The sequence below is a fragment of the Pogoniulus pusillus genome, chromosome 19 (assembly GCF_015220805.1).
Source record: "Pogoniulus pusillus isolate bPogPus1 chromosome 19, bPogPus1.pri, whole genome shotgun sequence".
Lineage (NCBI taxonomy): Eukaryota > Metazoa > Chordata > Aves > Piciformes > Lybiidae > Pogoniulus > Pogoniulus pusillus.
The window spans coordinates 13793433-13806733 of NC_087282.1; the positions used below are offsets into that span (position 1 = coordinate 13793433).

At 38.3% G+C, this 13301-nt stretch overlaps 1 protein-coding gene across 3 annotated transcripts in view; it reads right to left on the minus strand.

The window, feature by feature from the left end:
• Positions 1-13301, minus strand: part of ATRX (ATRX chromatin remodeler) — an 85843-nt gene that overhangs the window by 4702 nt on the left and 67840 nt on the right. For all 3 annotated transcript variants that reach the window (XM_064159377.1, XM_064159376.1, XM_064159378.1), the window contains 5 exons: positions 12250-12427; positions 10651-10845; positions 2768-2917; positions 1006-1131; positions 195-290 (listed from right to left, as the gene is read on the minus strand). In XM_064159377.1, the coding sequence (XP_064015447.1) occupies positions 195-290; positions 1006-1131; positions 2768-2917; positions 10651-10845; positions 12250-12427 (745 nt within the window). The remainder of the gene's footprint in view (positions 1-194; positions 291-1005; positions 1132-2767; positions 2918-10650; positions 10846-12249; positions 12428-13301) is intronic.

Here is a 13301-nt window from a genome sequence, read left to right on the forward strand (position 1 = left end):
GATTCTCTGATCTCAATGGCATCAAGGGTTAATGCAAGCTGCAGAGATAAAGGTAAATATAAACTAGAAAGGATCTTCATTAATAATACAATTAATCTGCTGAATGACCACATACAATAGTAATTTCTTTGCCTGATGTTATTTAACCTTTTATCACCTCCTGATCTAACCCCACAGTCACCCATTTCACCCACTATGTTTGAAATGATGTCTTCAAGGGGCTGAATTCTTGCTGCAGTTACGCTGTTGGTTGCTTCCACAACCTTCTCTCTTCCTTGATTAATAAGGTCCTGAGAAAATGCCACAAAATCAATTATAAAGCAAAGATACAGAGAGTACATTCCTTTGCCTACCTCTTTAAAGTTTTATTCATCTTTGCCTTGTGTATGTAGGCATTCCTTACTTTTTCCTCTCAATTTGCAGAAGCCAGTAACACTAGCTTCTCACACACCTGAATCTCAGTACAGAGTAATCAGTTTTAACTCATTCCATATGTTCAAAATAATGTCCATTATGGTAAATTACCTTTTTCAGTGCAATACTGCTACATATGCTGCATTATTCAACACAGGTCTCCCTGATCTGCACTTTGATAGAGGCTTTCAACTCTTTAGCACAGACTCTTCATCAAACACTAGTATGTATCAGCAGACAACTGTGCACTGTGCTCCTGCACTTCATAGCCTGGCATCTTACTAGGAAGAAATGGTCCCAGCTACTTCAGCTAAGATGGGAAAACAGGAGCTGGGATAACTGGGGAACAGAGCATCTCTCCCATTCCTTCTCAGCCAGGAGGTGGAAAGCTAGATGTGGTAATTAGTATCTGCAAAGGATACAGCTCATCATCCAGAATCCTGAGAGACTACCCACGTATAGGTTTCTATGCATAAAAACAAGGTACAATAGTATAAATGTCAAGGTATTTCAGAATGACATTGGCCATGACTTGTGACAGAGGAGCTTACAGCCACACAGACACCTTACGCTATCTGCATTGCTGCTCACCTCCAGTTGTTGATTGCTCATTGCTGACAGAGCACCCAAATTGAAAGGAATATACGGCGTCTGAGAGGTGAAGTTTGTGGGAAGCATGTTGGTCCCAGTTGGCATGTTGAAACGCATCGTCAAGCCCTTAAAAACACACAATACATTTATGTTTGAAACACTCTGAGAATTTACAGTCTTCTGCAACAACCCAGGAAATACCATATGCAAGCAAACCAGCCCTTGGAGATGATGAGAAGCATTCTATGCTGCATATGAAGTCTCAGCAAACTGAAGATTCTTTCCAAACCTCAGTTCAGAAAGATATCTTAATCAGAGAGAAAACTAAGTTCTAGTTGTAATATAGGAGTTTAGCTTAATTGAATTATTTGATACACCAGCAAACCATGACCAAGCCTTATCAGTGTATATTAAGTTGTTAAAGATACACTTTTTATATTGCTAACCTGCCACTGTTGAGCCTGACCTGACTGAAATAACATTTTGAGAACGTGACATGCATAATTCATTAGCAGGAATATAAAACTCATCTCCCATATGGATTTCTCAAAGGGTAATTTCATAGAACGGTTTTGGTTGGAAGAGTTATGTAGTCCAACCCCTCTGCAGGGACATCTGCAAGTAGAGCAGGCTGCTCCAAGCCCTAAACAACCTGAATTAGAATGGTTCCAGGGATGGGGTTTCTATCACCTCTATGAAAAAAATGAGTCAGGGTCTCACCACCTATAGTCTGATTTTTTTTTTCCTTCTTTCCAGTCTACATCTCCCTTTGAGCTCAAACCCATCATGCCTTGTCCTGTCACAACAGGCCCTGTTCAAAAGTCTGTCCTCAGCTTTCTGATCAGCCTCTTAATGTCCTGAAAGGCCACCAGAAGGTTTCCCTGGAGCCTTCTCTTCTCCAAGCTGAACAACCTCATTTCTCTTTGCCTGGCCTCAGAGCAGAGGGCTTCCAGTCCTCCCACCATTGCTCTGGCTTCCTCTAGTCCCATTCCAACAAGTTAATATCCTTCTAGTGCTGAGGTTGCTTACTGGATTATAAGCTGTTTCCTCTCTGACACAAAACTTTCTCCCAACACTGCATGTGTCATTTGTTCACTCAAGACGGTCAGTGACAATTGAAATATCCACTCATTGTAATTCCAGATTACTGATCAGATCTGAGTAGTAAGCTTAGCCTTTCCAGGAATTTTCTGCTATTAGCCTCCAGTTACCATGTTATCATATCCCTTTCACAGTAAAAAAATCCCAAGCCTGTAGCCAATCTACAATTTTCTTCATTCTATCACCTGCTTAAATATCAAATACACAACACACAGAGAATAATGGGGGAAAACACATAAAATTACATAAAAATCAAACTTTTAGATCCTTTCTGGAAATTGCTAATGTTTGTGGGATTGCTGCAAAAATTTTGAAACCAATTGTATACTTGAAATAAAGCTAGAAAAGTTCCCTCACTGGTAAAAGGCTTCACACAGGACCCAATCTGAGTTTTATTATGAAAAAGAAAAAAAATATATGTGTGTAATTAAGAGAAAGTAACTTTTCAACAAAGCAACAAAGAAAATACACACGAAAGGTCAGCACTGAAAAAGCAAATAAAACACAGTATCTCCACTTTTCACAGGTCAGTTTTGCTCTCCATAATATTTTTTTTGGCCTATAAGGTATTAATTTCCACAGAACAAAGTGAAAAGGTAAGTGGTACTTAAATCTGGAGAGGTTTGTTCTCATGTGGGTAAATCTGATTAGATAGCTTTACCTTCTTTTCTGCTTCATATTCTGCCCACGCTGCCTTCCTTTCCTCTTCAGTGAGTTCCTCTTCCTCCTTATGGTCCAGGAGTGAGTCATGTTCATGATATCCAACAATATACTCTTTATTGATCTGCAGCAGTTCTGCCAGAATCGTGTCCTGTTCAAATGAAGAGAAGATAAAACTCTGCAGCAATACTCTATATATTGACTCTTTGGGAACACCTAACTTACTGCTTGGACCCAACCTCAAAAATAGCAGCTCAGAGCACTTCAGACTGAAAGAAAATTTAAAAATAATTAAACAGCCCCATTTTCCTCAGAGGGAGGGTAATGGATTAACAATCTGTTACTGAAATGACAGTACAATCACTTAATGAACCACAGGAATGCACTCAGATTCCACAACAACAAATGCAGTTTAAGAACCTAAAAAGAATGGAATGTGCTCAATGATTTTTGCCTTTGCTTAGGCTGGATACCTGAGAGGACCCACCAATAATCTACATCTGTAAGATATAAAGGGCTCTTCTATCGGATTTAAAACACTAAGTAGTACTTTGGTCCATCAACTAGCCATCGGCACTCAACAGACAAGGCTGCTTGCTTAAAACTTGAGATAGATGTTGAGATAAACAGCCACCCCCATCCATTTGGTCTAGGAAAGGTCAAATCATTGCTATGAATTGCATTTGATCAGCAGGCTGCAATTCAGACCTCTATATTGCAAAATGCTTGACTGTTCTTAAAGTTCGGCAGAATATTTACAATATCTTTTACAATGGCAAAGCATTATGAAGGTTTTGTTCTCAGGCAACTAATAGTTTATGTTTTGGGTTTTTTTTTTTATTTTAATATGTATTTTTACATATATATTTGTGTTTGACGATCTTAAAGGTTGTTTCCAGCCAAAATGTTTCTATGATTCTACATAAAGCTTATAATTCAGTCCAAGATTCACAATACAAACCCACTATCTCATTGCACTTTTGGATCACTTCTGAAATGAACTGCAGAGTAATTGTTGTGGAATTGTATGAATACCTACAGACCCCCACTCCCCATCACACTCTCTTCTCCTCTACAAATTTTTACCAACAGAAATATGAACTGTCTTACTCTGACATTGTATAACCTAAATGGAACAATGATTGGAAAGAGTGGCTTGCACCCACAAGCCACATTATTGGAGAAACACTGGGACTGTGTGTTTACAACTCAATTATGTTAACCAATTGTCTAAGCTAGTCTTTGTTTCACCCTTCTGCTATCTGGTTTCCCTACACTGGAATCATTGCTTTCATCACCCACTCCTCAACAAAATATTCAATTTAATACCTGCACATCTAAAAGGCACAAGGTACAAATAATGGTATTTTGGGGTGCTGAGAGAGAAGGCAGAGAAAGGATGCAATAACAGGATATGATGAAAATATCTAGAAGTAGCAGGTGAAGTTGAGAAGACATTACCCAAGCCAGCTGAGACAACTGAAGTACTCTAAGCATGCCATAGCTGTACATCAGTGTGTAGAGGGGTCCTGGACATGCATATGCATTCATTTCCATGGTAACACTATTATTGAAAACAATACTGGAATATAATCCACACTCAGCCAACACAGTCTTCAAAATGTGGTTTAAATTACATCCAACTGTGTGTTTGCTTTTCTTTGTTTAAACTTTATTTTGCATTAACTTTAACGATGGAGCTTGAAAACTGAGATACAGAAGGTGCTGCTCCACTTAAATTCACTTTACACAACAAAAAAAATCATCAGACTAAGTATTTTCATTTGTTTATCATGATGATAGAACAATCAATTGGTTTAGAAACTTTAAGATTAAATCCTGGTGATGAGAAACTAAAGAGATATAGACCAAAGGTTTCTCATTTTTAGAAATGTCTTTTTAAAACCCTGATGGAAATGAAATGCTACGACGAGATAAATGTACTGGAAAGGAAATGCTCCACGAAGGAATTCAAGTTACATTGTATTTTATAACCAAGTTTTTCTCAACCAATTGAACATGTAATAACATGGTTAAAAATAAAAATAAATTTAAATAAGCAGCAAATTCTTCTGATTCTGAGATCAACAGTCTTCCAAATTCACAGAACTGTCCCTTTGTACAGAACTACAGTAAAACACATGCCCTGGCTATGTCCTGAGGTAGTATGAAATAATGATAGACTATATCCAACTGCATCTAAACTATTATTTTCATCTGCCTTTCCAATCTGCATTACATGACCTTAACTAAGCCAAGTTTTCATTTCACATAAAAATGTGATTGTGACTCTAATCCACCCAACACACTGGGGTTAGGGGAAAAATAACCTAGGAACAAAGGGTGCAGCAGTGCCAGCTGTGAGAGGCACACCATGCCCCCTTATTTTTGTCCCACCTCATATATACTGCTCTGAAATACGCACTGCACTGGCCAAGTCATTGCATACACAAGTATTGCACTTATCTCTGAGCCTGGCTATCAATATTTGTGGTGAAAGAAACTTTTCCCTTCTAACCATTTATCAGCCAAGTCTATTGCAGTATACAATCCTTTGGGAGTTTAGTGCTAAGAGTCTGTGAGAATCTACTAAAAAAAACTAACCCAGAAGAACAGCCCAGTCATAAATCAATGTAACTTTAAAAAGATTCCAGATCCACTGTTGAATTCAGAGCAAATGAAAATGTAGTACCCAAAATACAATCACAAGATATTAAACACCATCTTCTCACTTTATACGACTTTCTCCTTTGGAATTGCTGCTCTCCAGAAATAGCAACTAAACCTTTAGCTCATGTTAGACATGGAGTTACCGCACTTCCATAAAGCTCATGGCCTCTATACAGAACTATTTCTACACTTAAACACAGCAATTTTGACTGAGCAACTACTCAGTCCTATGGCACTTTTTGGACTGAATTTCTGCAGTCCCTTTCAGCTCTGCAAGGATGGTGGATCAATTGCATCAAGCAGTGGAAGTTAAGACTAATTTAGTAATTCATATGAACAACATATATCATTAAAATACCCTGTCAAAACCAAGTATTTACATTGCTCAAGAGGCAGAAACTGTTTCAGAGGGGCAAGGACAGCAAATCACAGAATCACAGAACTGTTTTGTTTGGAAGAGACCTTTCAGGTCATCGAATCCAACAGTTAACCCAGCACTGCCAGGTCACCACTAAACCATTCTCCTCAGCACCACATCTACACAGCATTGAAATCCTCCCAGAGATGGGGATTCTACCACTACCCTTGGCAGGCTGCTTCAGGGCTTTACAACCCTGGGAATGGTTTTGGTTGCAGTGCAACATGCATTTCCCCATGAACCACACATCCTGACTCCTCAGCACTCCTCAGCAACCTGAAAGGTCTTGTTCAGATCACAAAGGGCAGAAAACGGCTGCTGAAATTAAAACTTGACGCAAAACTTTGATAGACTTCCAGGGAAATTACATACTGCACAACTGCCATGTGACTTTTTATATCAAACAGCAGCATTTACCACCTCTCAACAACACTTTCTACAAAAACTGGTCTTTGACCTGAACCTGGATTACAAAACAGAACTCTCAAGGACATATTTTAAAGATCAGGTAGTTTTTATGTCTACACTCACACAGTGGCTTTACATCTGACTTTTCAAATAATATAGACTCAATTCTCCTAACCCATTAAAAGTTAAAGAGTTAACTCCCACCCCCTCTTTTCTTACGTCACAGAAGTTGAAAAGTGTATTAAAACTAAGTTATGCAAGAACTTCAACACTCGGCACTGAATTGCTCCTCCTCAACCAACACAATTCCTGGCTGCACACCTGAAGAACCTTTCTACTGTGGGACATCCCTGATGTCAAGAAGTTCTGTGCCTCGGTCAACAACCCACAGAAAACCTATCATCCCTCAAGTTTTTCCACATTCATGCTTGGAGAGGGAAAACATTTCACTGAACTCCTAGTCAGAATTCCCCTCTAAAAAGCCTGCATGGAAGGGGTCAGTTCTAAAATGTGTACTTTCAAACCTACTTGTCACCACGTTCTGAGGAATCTGTACTTTCAGACAAAGCCATATCTCCACTTGACACTTCAAGTGTATTTATGGGTTGTAACTTGGTGTTTTGCACCAATCTTAAAGATTACAAAGGTAATCCCTTACCCCACTGTCTGCACAACAGTAAAATTACAGTGATAACACTATTCAACAGGCTCTCCTTTGAAGATGAGAAAGAAGCCTGAAGACAAAGAGAGACAATTACACACAAAACCTGGAAAAGGCAGAACTAAAACCTTCTTTTACCCTAAATGCCTGTTTTGCTTTGCTGCTAATTATAAAGGAGCAGCTCAGGCTTTGTAAGCAAGGGGCAGACAGCTCAATGATGGAAGAGGAATACAGGTGACATCTTAGTGGCCTTTGTTTCCAGCTCAGAGCTGCAGAGATCAAGTTGGGTGTGCTAAATTTCCCACCAACAAAGCAGCAGAATATCATGCAATACAATCCTGAAGAAAAGCTTCATTTCCAACTGGTGCATAACGAATCCATTTTACGTTTACATCCCAAAAACATTTGCCGTTAGATGTTTTCATAAGCACACCAACAGTTCTTAATCAACTTGTGCTGTTAATTGTTAAGGAGTTTTATAAATTATGCATCTCAGCTAAAAATGACACTGGGATAAGGAACAGTTAACCTTCTGAATTAATAAACCTGCACAAATTAGAGAATAACATCCACTGTGGTATTTCCTACAGCTAAAGATTGATTTGGATTGTTTAGGTAGGATTTTAGAGAACTGGATGGATGAATAAAAACGACAAAATAGGAAACAGAACCTAAAAGTTAACCTTATGATATAAGGCACCAGCCACAATTCAATTAAACAGATCACAAGAATCAAGAAATGGGTCACTGCAACTCCTGGGCTAACCCAGTTTTGTGTGCAAAGCAAGAACCTATGTGTGGATAAAATAAAAATAAAATATCCCACTCAGATGAAATCCACAGGGAAGACAAATGAAGCCAAAAATAATAAAACCCAACAAGACTGAGATCATCACAATAATAAACATAAGCACCAAATGAAACAGACCTCTCCAGTATCAATTCCTGTGTTGATATTTCCTATCCTGATGCTAAGCACTATTCAGCCAGGCCAGGCAGGATAATGCTCAGGCAGCAGAGAAGTCACTCTAAATGCAAATATTCACTTGCCATGTTTCCTTGGCTGAACTGCCCAGGATTCTTTCCTAACAATTTACTACCCAAGGCACATTTGATGGCTTTACAGAACAGACTTAACTTCTACCCACAGACTCCCTGCCCAAAGCCCACATCACAAACCACACTTCACATGGTAACAGCTACTGATTTTTATTAATACTCCCAGAAATGCTTCCCAGTCTCCTACAACCTTTTGGACAAGTTTAGACCACAACTATACCAAGGGCCTAAGAAAACACCAGCCACCACACATGCCACATGCTGCTTTGCCACCCAGCACATCTTGGGAGCTCTGTACCTCCTACCACACTTCACAACGGCAGCTCTCAGCTGCTGGCTTCTGCAGGTTCTTCCTCAACACCAAGACTAATTCAGGGGGACAAAGAAAGGGAAGGAAATTCTGGGGATTAACAGTAACTTCCCATACTCTATGAGACTAAAGCTATTTGTTTTCAACAAATACATACAGAAACTGCTAAAATAAAAGTCATTTAAACCTGATTTACAGCCTTTAGAACCGAGATAACAAAAAAAGGGAATCAGAAATTTGCACACAGTATGTAGTGAGACACTTCTCTAAAAGGACAAAATGCTATTCAATACCCATTTGCTGAAACAATGGTGGGGGGAGGAAAGAATTCCAGTAGACTGGTTTGCTCTATTCACAGCCAGGGACTTGGTTAAAAGCCTATATTCAAATTAACTTACACAAACCTTACACTGAAAGTTGGGAGGGAATTACTATGGAATTTAAGATTCAAAATTGAACCACAGTGAAGTTTCGCTTTTACATTACACTTCATTCATTAATTATTATTGTGAAAGAAAGCAATTTTCAAAACATAATTATTGCACTGGATTGACTAAAGCTTTGAGTAAACATAGCAAGTGGTTTTACAGCTTTCAACCTATTTTTATTTCCATAAAAATAAGTCTCAGCAACAGCAAATGATGATTTACTGGCAATGAGTTTGTGGAAGCACAAATGTACATGACATAAAAGAACTAAGAACATAAAAAAATAAACTAAATCCTATTAATTACAACCTCAATGAAGATTTTTTTTTAGGAGGAAAAAATGTATGTAATAAAAACATACAACATAGCACAAAACCATGAAATAGCATTTTCATTTCTCTACAATTTCCCGCTTATGGTGAGAAACTCTGTCATAAAAAGAGCTCAGATACAGTCATTAAAGTTTGTTTTCCAGGGTTTTATAATGCGTGTGTAACAGTGACTAGCACTTAGAGGGCTAACACTTCCCAAATCCCCCCGGCAGCTGCACAGACACTGTAGGTGGTCTAACAGCCTGTTTCAGAGAATGGCTTTGCTATTAAGAATGCCAATATGATGCCTGACCATGATTTATTACACTATAGTGTTCTACAGATAGGCTCGAATGGAAAACATATCGATTCTGCTTGGCAATTAATAGACTCACAAACTGGAAAACTTCCCTCACCATATTCTGACACTGTAGAACGGCATAAAATTCCAGTAGCTTGGAAATGTAACCAGTTAATTATAAGCCACATATTTATGTGTTAGTCTTTATTAGCTATTCACTTGGTAAGAAGCAAAGATAATTGAAAAACAGCTTACTGATGAATTAGTCTTTAGCAGACCACATACAAAAGAGCAAACATAAGACAAAGTACAATACCTTAGCCTAATCTTAAATACAAACTAACTTGGTAAAAAGAACAAAATTGTAACCAAACCAGTTTTTCTTTCCCATGAAATTTATTCCTGCCTGGCTGTAAAAGTTGGTTGTTGTTTTTAATTTCAGTTAGTGAATTTTTCAGCACCCAAAGCTGTGATTCACTACTACACAGCGCAGTGACAAAGAACCGCTACTGCGTATGTCACATCCATTACAATGAGATTTAGGCAGGCCGCAGTGTAAACAAGGCACTGTGACTGGCAAAGTGCCTTTAGCACCAAGCTGGAAAAAGGTCTGACTTCACTACTTCGTATTATCTGACTACCAGCATTCTCATGGAGATGTTATCATTGTCCACTGAAAGTGTCACTCGCAACACTAAGATGACATCAACTTAGCTTGTCCAATTTTCCTCAACCACACAGCAAGTAAGTACAACTTTTCCTTACCTCTAGTAATGGTCCCTACAAGAACAGTTTAGAAAGGAACAAAAAAAACAACAAGGCCTGGCAAAAGACAGCATAAACTAATGTAACTCTTAAAAAGTCTCACCTAGGTAGATAAAAAACAAGACCTTGAAGCACAGCACCACCTCCCAGACCTGTTAGCACAAATGGAGGTAACGCTCGCTATCAGCAGCCCTCACTTTAATTTGAATCCTGGCTTCCAGTTTCCTGCAGTAAAACTTCAATTCGATCAAATTCTGTGAAAAAGTATTATGGTTTCTTCTGATTTAAACTTTTCCTCTTTCAACTGAAGATCTTTTTCTGATGCTGTCAATTACACAAAAGGAAAACTAATCTAGCTCATTATACAATCCATTATAATATTTACATCCTTTATTATGTTTTCTGCTATTCATCTCCATTCAAAGTGAAAAATAGTGCTCTGAAGTGAAAACAAAGCACTCCTCTCCTTCCATAATCAAATACCCCATTGTCCTGAAAGAGATACAAGGCATTTTTACAGCATCCAATTCCCCAGTGATGTACATCAACTTACTTTTGGCAGCATTGGTGTATCTCTCTTCTTTTTCTTCTCTGAATTCGGATCATCCAGCAGATCTGGCTCAAAAGTGTAGAGCTCTGTAAGTTCGTTCATAGTAAAGTGACGTTCAACTTGCTGCTGGTCGACAACTCGGAAGGACAAGGACTGCTTGGTTACTTGACGATCATAGATCTTATCTTCCATTGTTCCCTACAAAACCCAAGACACTCATTGCATACAAATTCTGGACCTTCTTGTCATCCAAGAAAAAGATTAATAGCTGTGAAAGAGCCATAACACTATGACACTGTTTTATTTTCCTCATTTCTTTGACCCCCTATCTACAAACCACCACTATGTGGCAAAGCAGTGATAATGAAACTCTTCTACACATGTTGCACCCATTTCAAATAGATTTAGGCAAGTCTCAGTGAAAGCAAACCATTCTCATCTTAGAAAACACTTCTTTTGCTGAGAAAATGAAAGAAAAAACACCTCCTGGAAGCAAACACAAAGTAAGATGAATTGTACATGTGAGAGATGTCATCTAGCTATTACCTAGAATAAGAAATGTAGTATTTCATTAGTGTTTTGAAAAGATCCATTTTTTGTTTCAATTCTTCAAAGTAGGACTATGAGCCAAAAAAAAAAAGCTATTTCCACACCATGACACCATGTACCTTACTTAGCTGTACAAAAGAAAACAGATACCATATCACTGGGGTGCAGAGGAGAAGAGAAGTAGTCATGTCTAATTCATCACAGCTGTGTATGAAAAAATTAGATCCTTGATGAAAAAAAAAGGAAAATTACTTTTTCTTTAAAAAAAAATAAGAAAGATGATGACTATGAGAACTACAAGAACAGCACAGTCTGTACTGAACATCCTAATTTTAAAAGGATATCAACAGTTCAAAAGTGCACATAGGAAACTACAAAAATAGACTGAAGTCTGAAGAAAAAACCCATTCCTGACAGCAACATGTTAGATCTACTGAAGTTGGCAAGTGAACAGTGACTTGATCAAAAGTATTGTTGGGAATACACTGGGAAAATGTCTTCAGTCTACTCTCTAACACCTGAAGAACTGGAAGATGAATTAAGATGCTTAACAGAACTACACTTAGAAAAAAGCATAGATCAGCGACTATCAGAATTATTACACATCTTTAACACCTGTGGGGTGCAATACAAGTTTTCAGATGATGACAGGATGCCTGTTTATGAAAATTCTTTAGTACCCTGTGTTTTCAGTCCAGTTGGACTGTCCAAGGCCCACACCAGAAGACTATAGAAGACAGCTACACTGAGCAAGCCTATTGCCTACCAACCCCAGTCTGGATGTGTGAATCACTGCCAGAATCCCAGAATTAGTGCTACACAAGGAGTCAGCCAAAGTCAGTTTAACAGGAAATAATTGCAGCTGTTATTTAATTTACCAATCTTTCCTTCAAGAGCTTTTTCAGTAGTCAAATAACTGCCATCAGGTGAGGACTGGAAGGTAACCGAATCAATGTGGACCACTACAAACTTCAAGTCAAGGTCAAATAGTCACAGTTTACAAACTGAATTCTGGACCACAATGTACCACAAAACTACCAGGCAAAAACCTACCTGAGCCAAAAACCTGTACACAAACACAGGTTTGTTCTGGCCAAAGCGGTAAACCCTGAAAATACTCTGGATGTCATACGAGGGATTCCAAGAAGCATCAAAGATGATGACTCTGTTAGCAGCCACAAGATTAATTCCGAGAGAACCTGCTTTAGTGGATATGATAAACAAGCGGCCTCTGGAACACAGAAAAGTTGCAAAAGTCACTATTGTGGGAAAAAAAACCTCCTTCTTCTCATTTTGCTGTGTTACTATGCAGTTGTTAGTACACTGAATGAAACAACTCAGAAACTTCATTAAAATACTGTATTAAGCACAAAACAGATGCAGATTTTACAAGGACAACACTTTCAGCAAAATATTCGCTTCCAGAACTACAGATCAGGGCCTTCTGCAAACCAACTGTTAACAAAATGTGTTGGCTAAGGAAAAAAATTAGGTTTTGAGTTTTCAAAGTCTAATAAAATTAGTTATATCAAATTATGTTTTAATTTTAAACAGGCATAGCCCATGCTCTTAAAACTCTTTCCTGGCTAGCAAGCTTTCAGGATAACTCTAGAATTACTTGTTGATGTATCTGCCTTTTTTGAACACCATCTCCTTCAGGTTCAATTTAAAGTGGGCTCTTGAGAGATATTTGACAAAATAAACTACTTAAGGGGTTAGTTCACTTTGCTCAAATTAATTGGCTTGTTGGTGGGCTTGGGTGTGATTTTTTTTGTTTGTTTGTTTCTTTAGTTGGTTTTGTTGGGTTTTTTGTGGGTGTGTCTTTGTTTGGGGCTTGGGTTTTGCTGTTTGGGGGGGTTTGTCTGTTTTATCTGATTTGTTGGAGTTATTTTCTGTTGTTTTTTTCTGGAAGGAGGTTGTGGGTTTTGTTTGGTCAAGTTTTGTTTATTAGTGGGGTTTTTATTAATATTCGTTTCTGCACAGTACAAATGCACAGTACAGAACCATGTCTTTTATTTTTAAAACAGATCTAGGAAGGTGCCGATGACACCAAGCTGGGTGGTGCAGCAGATACTCTGCAAGGAAAGGATGCCACCCAGAGGGAC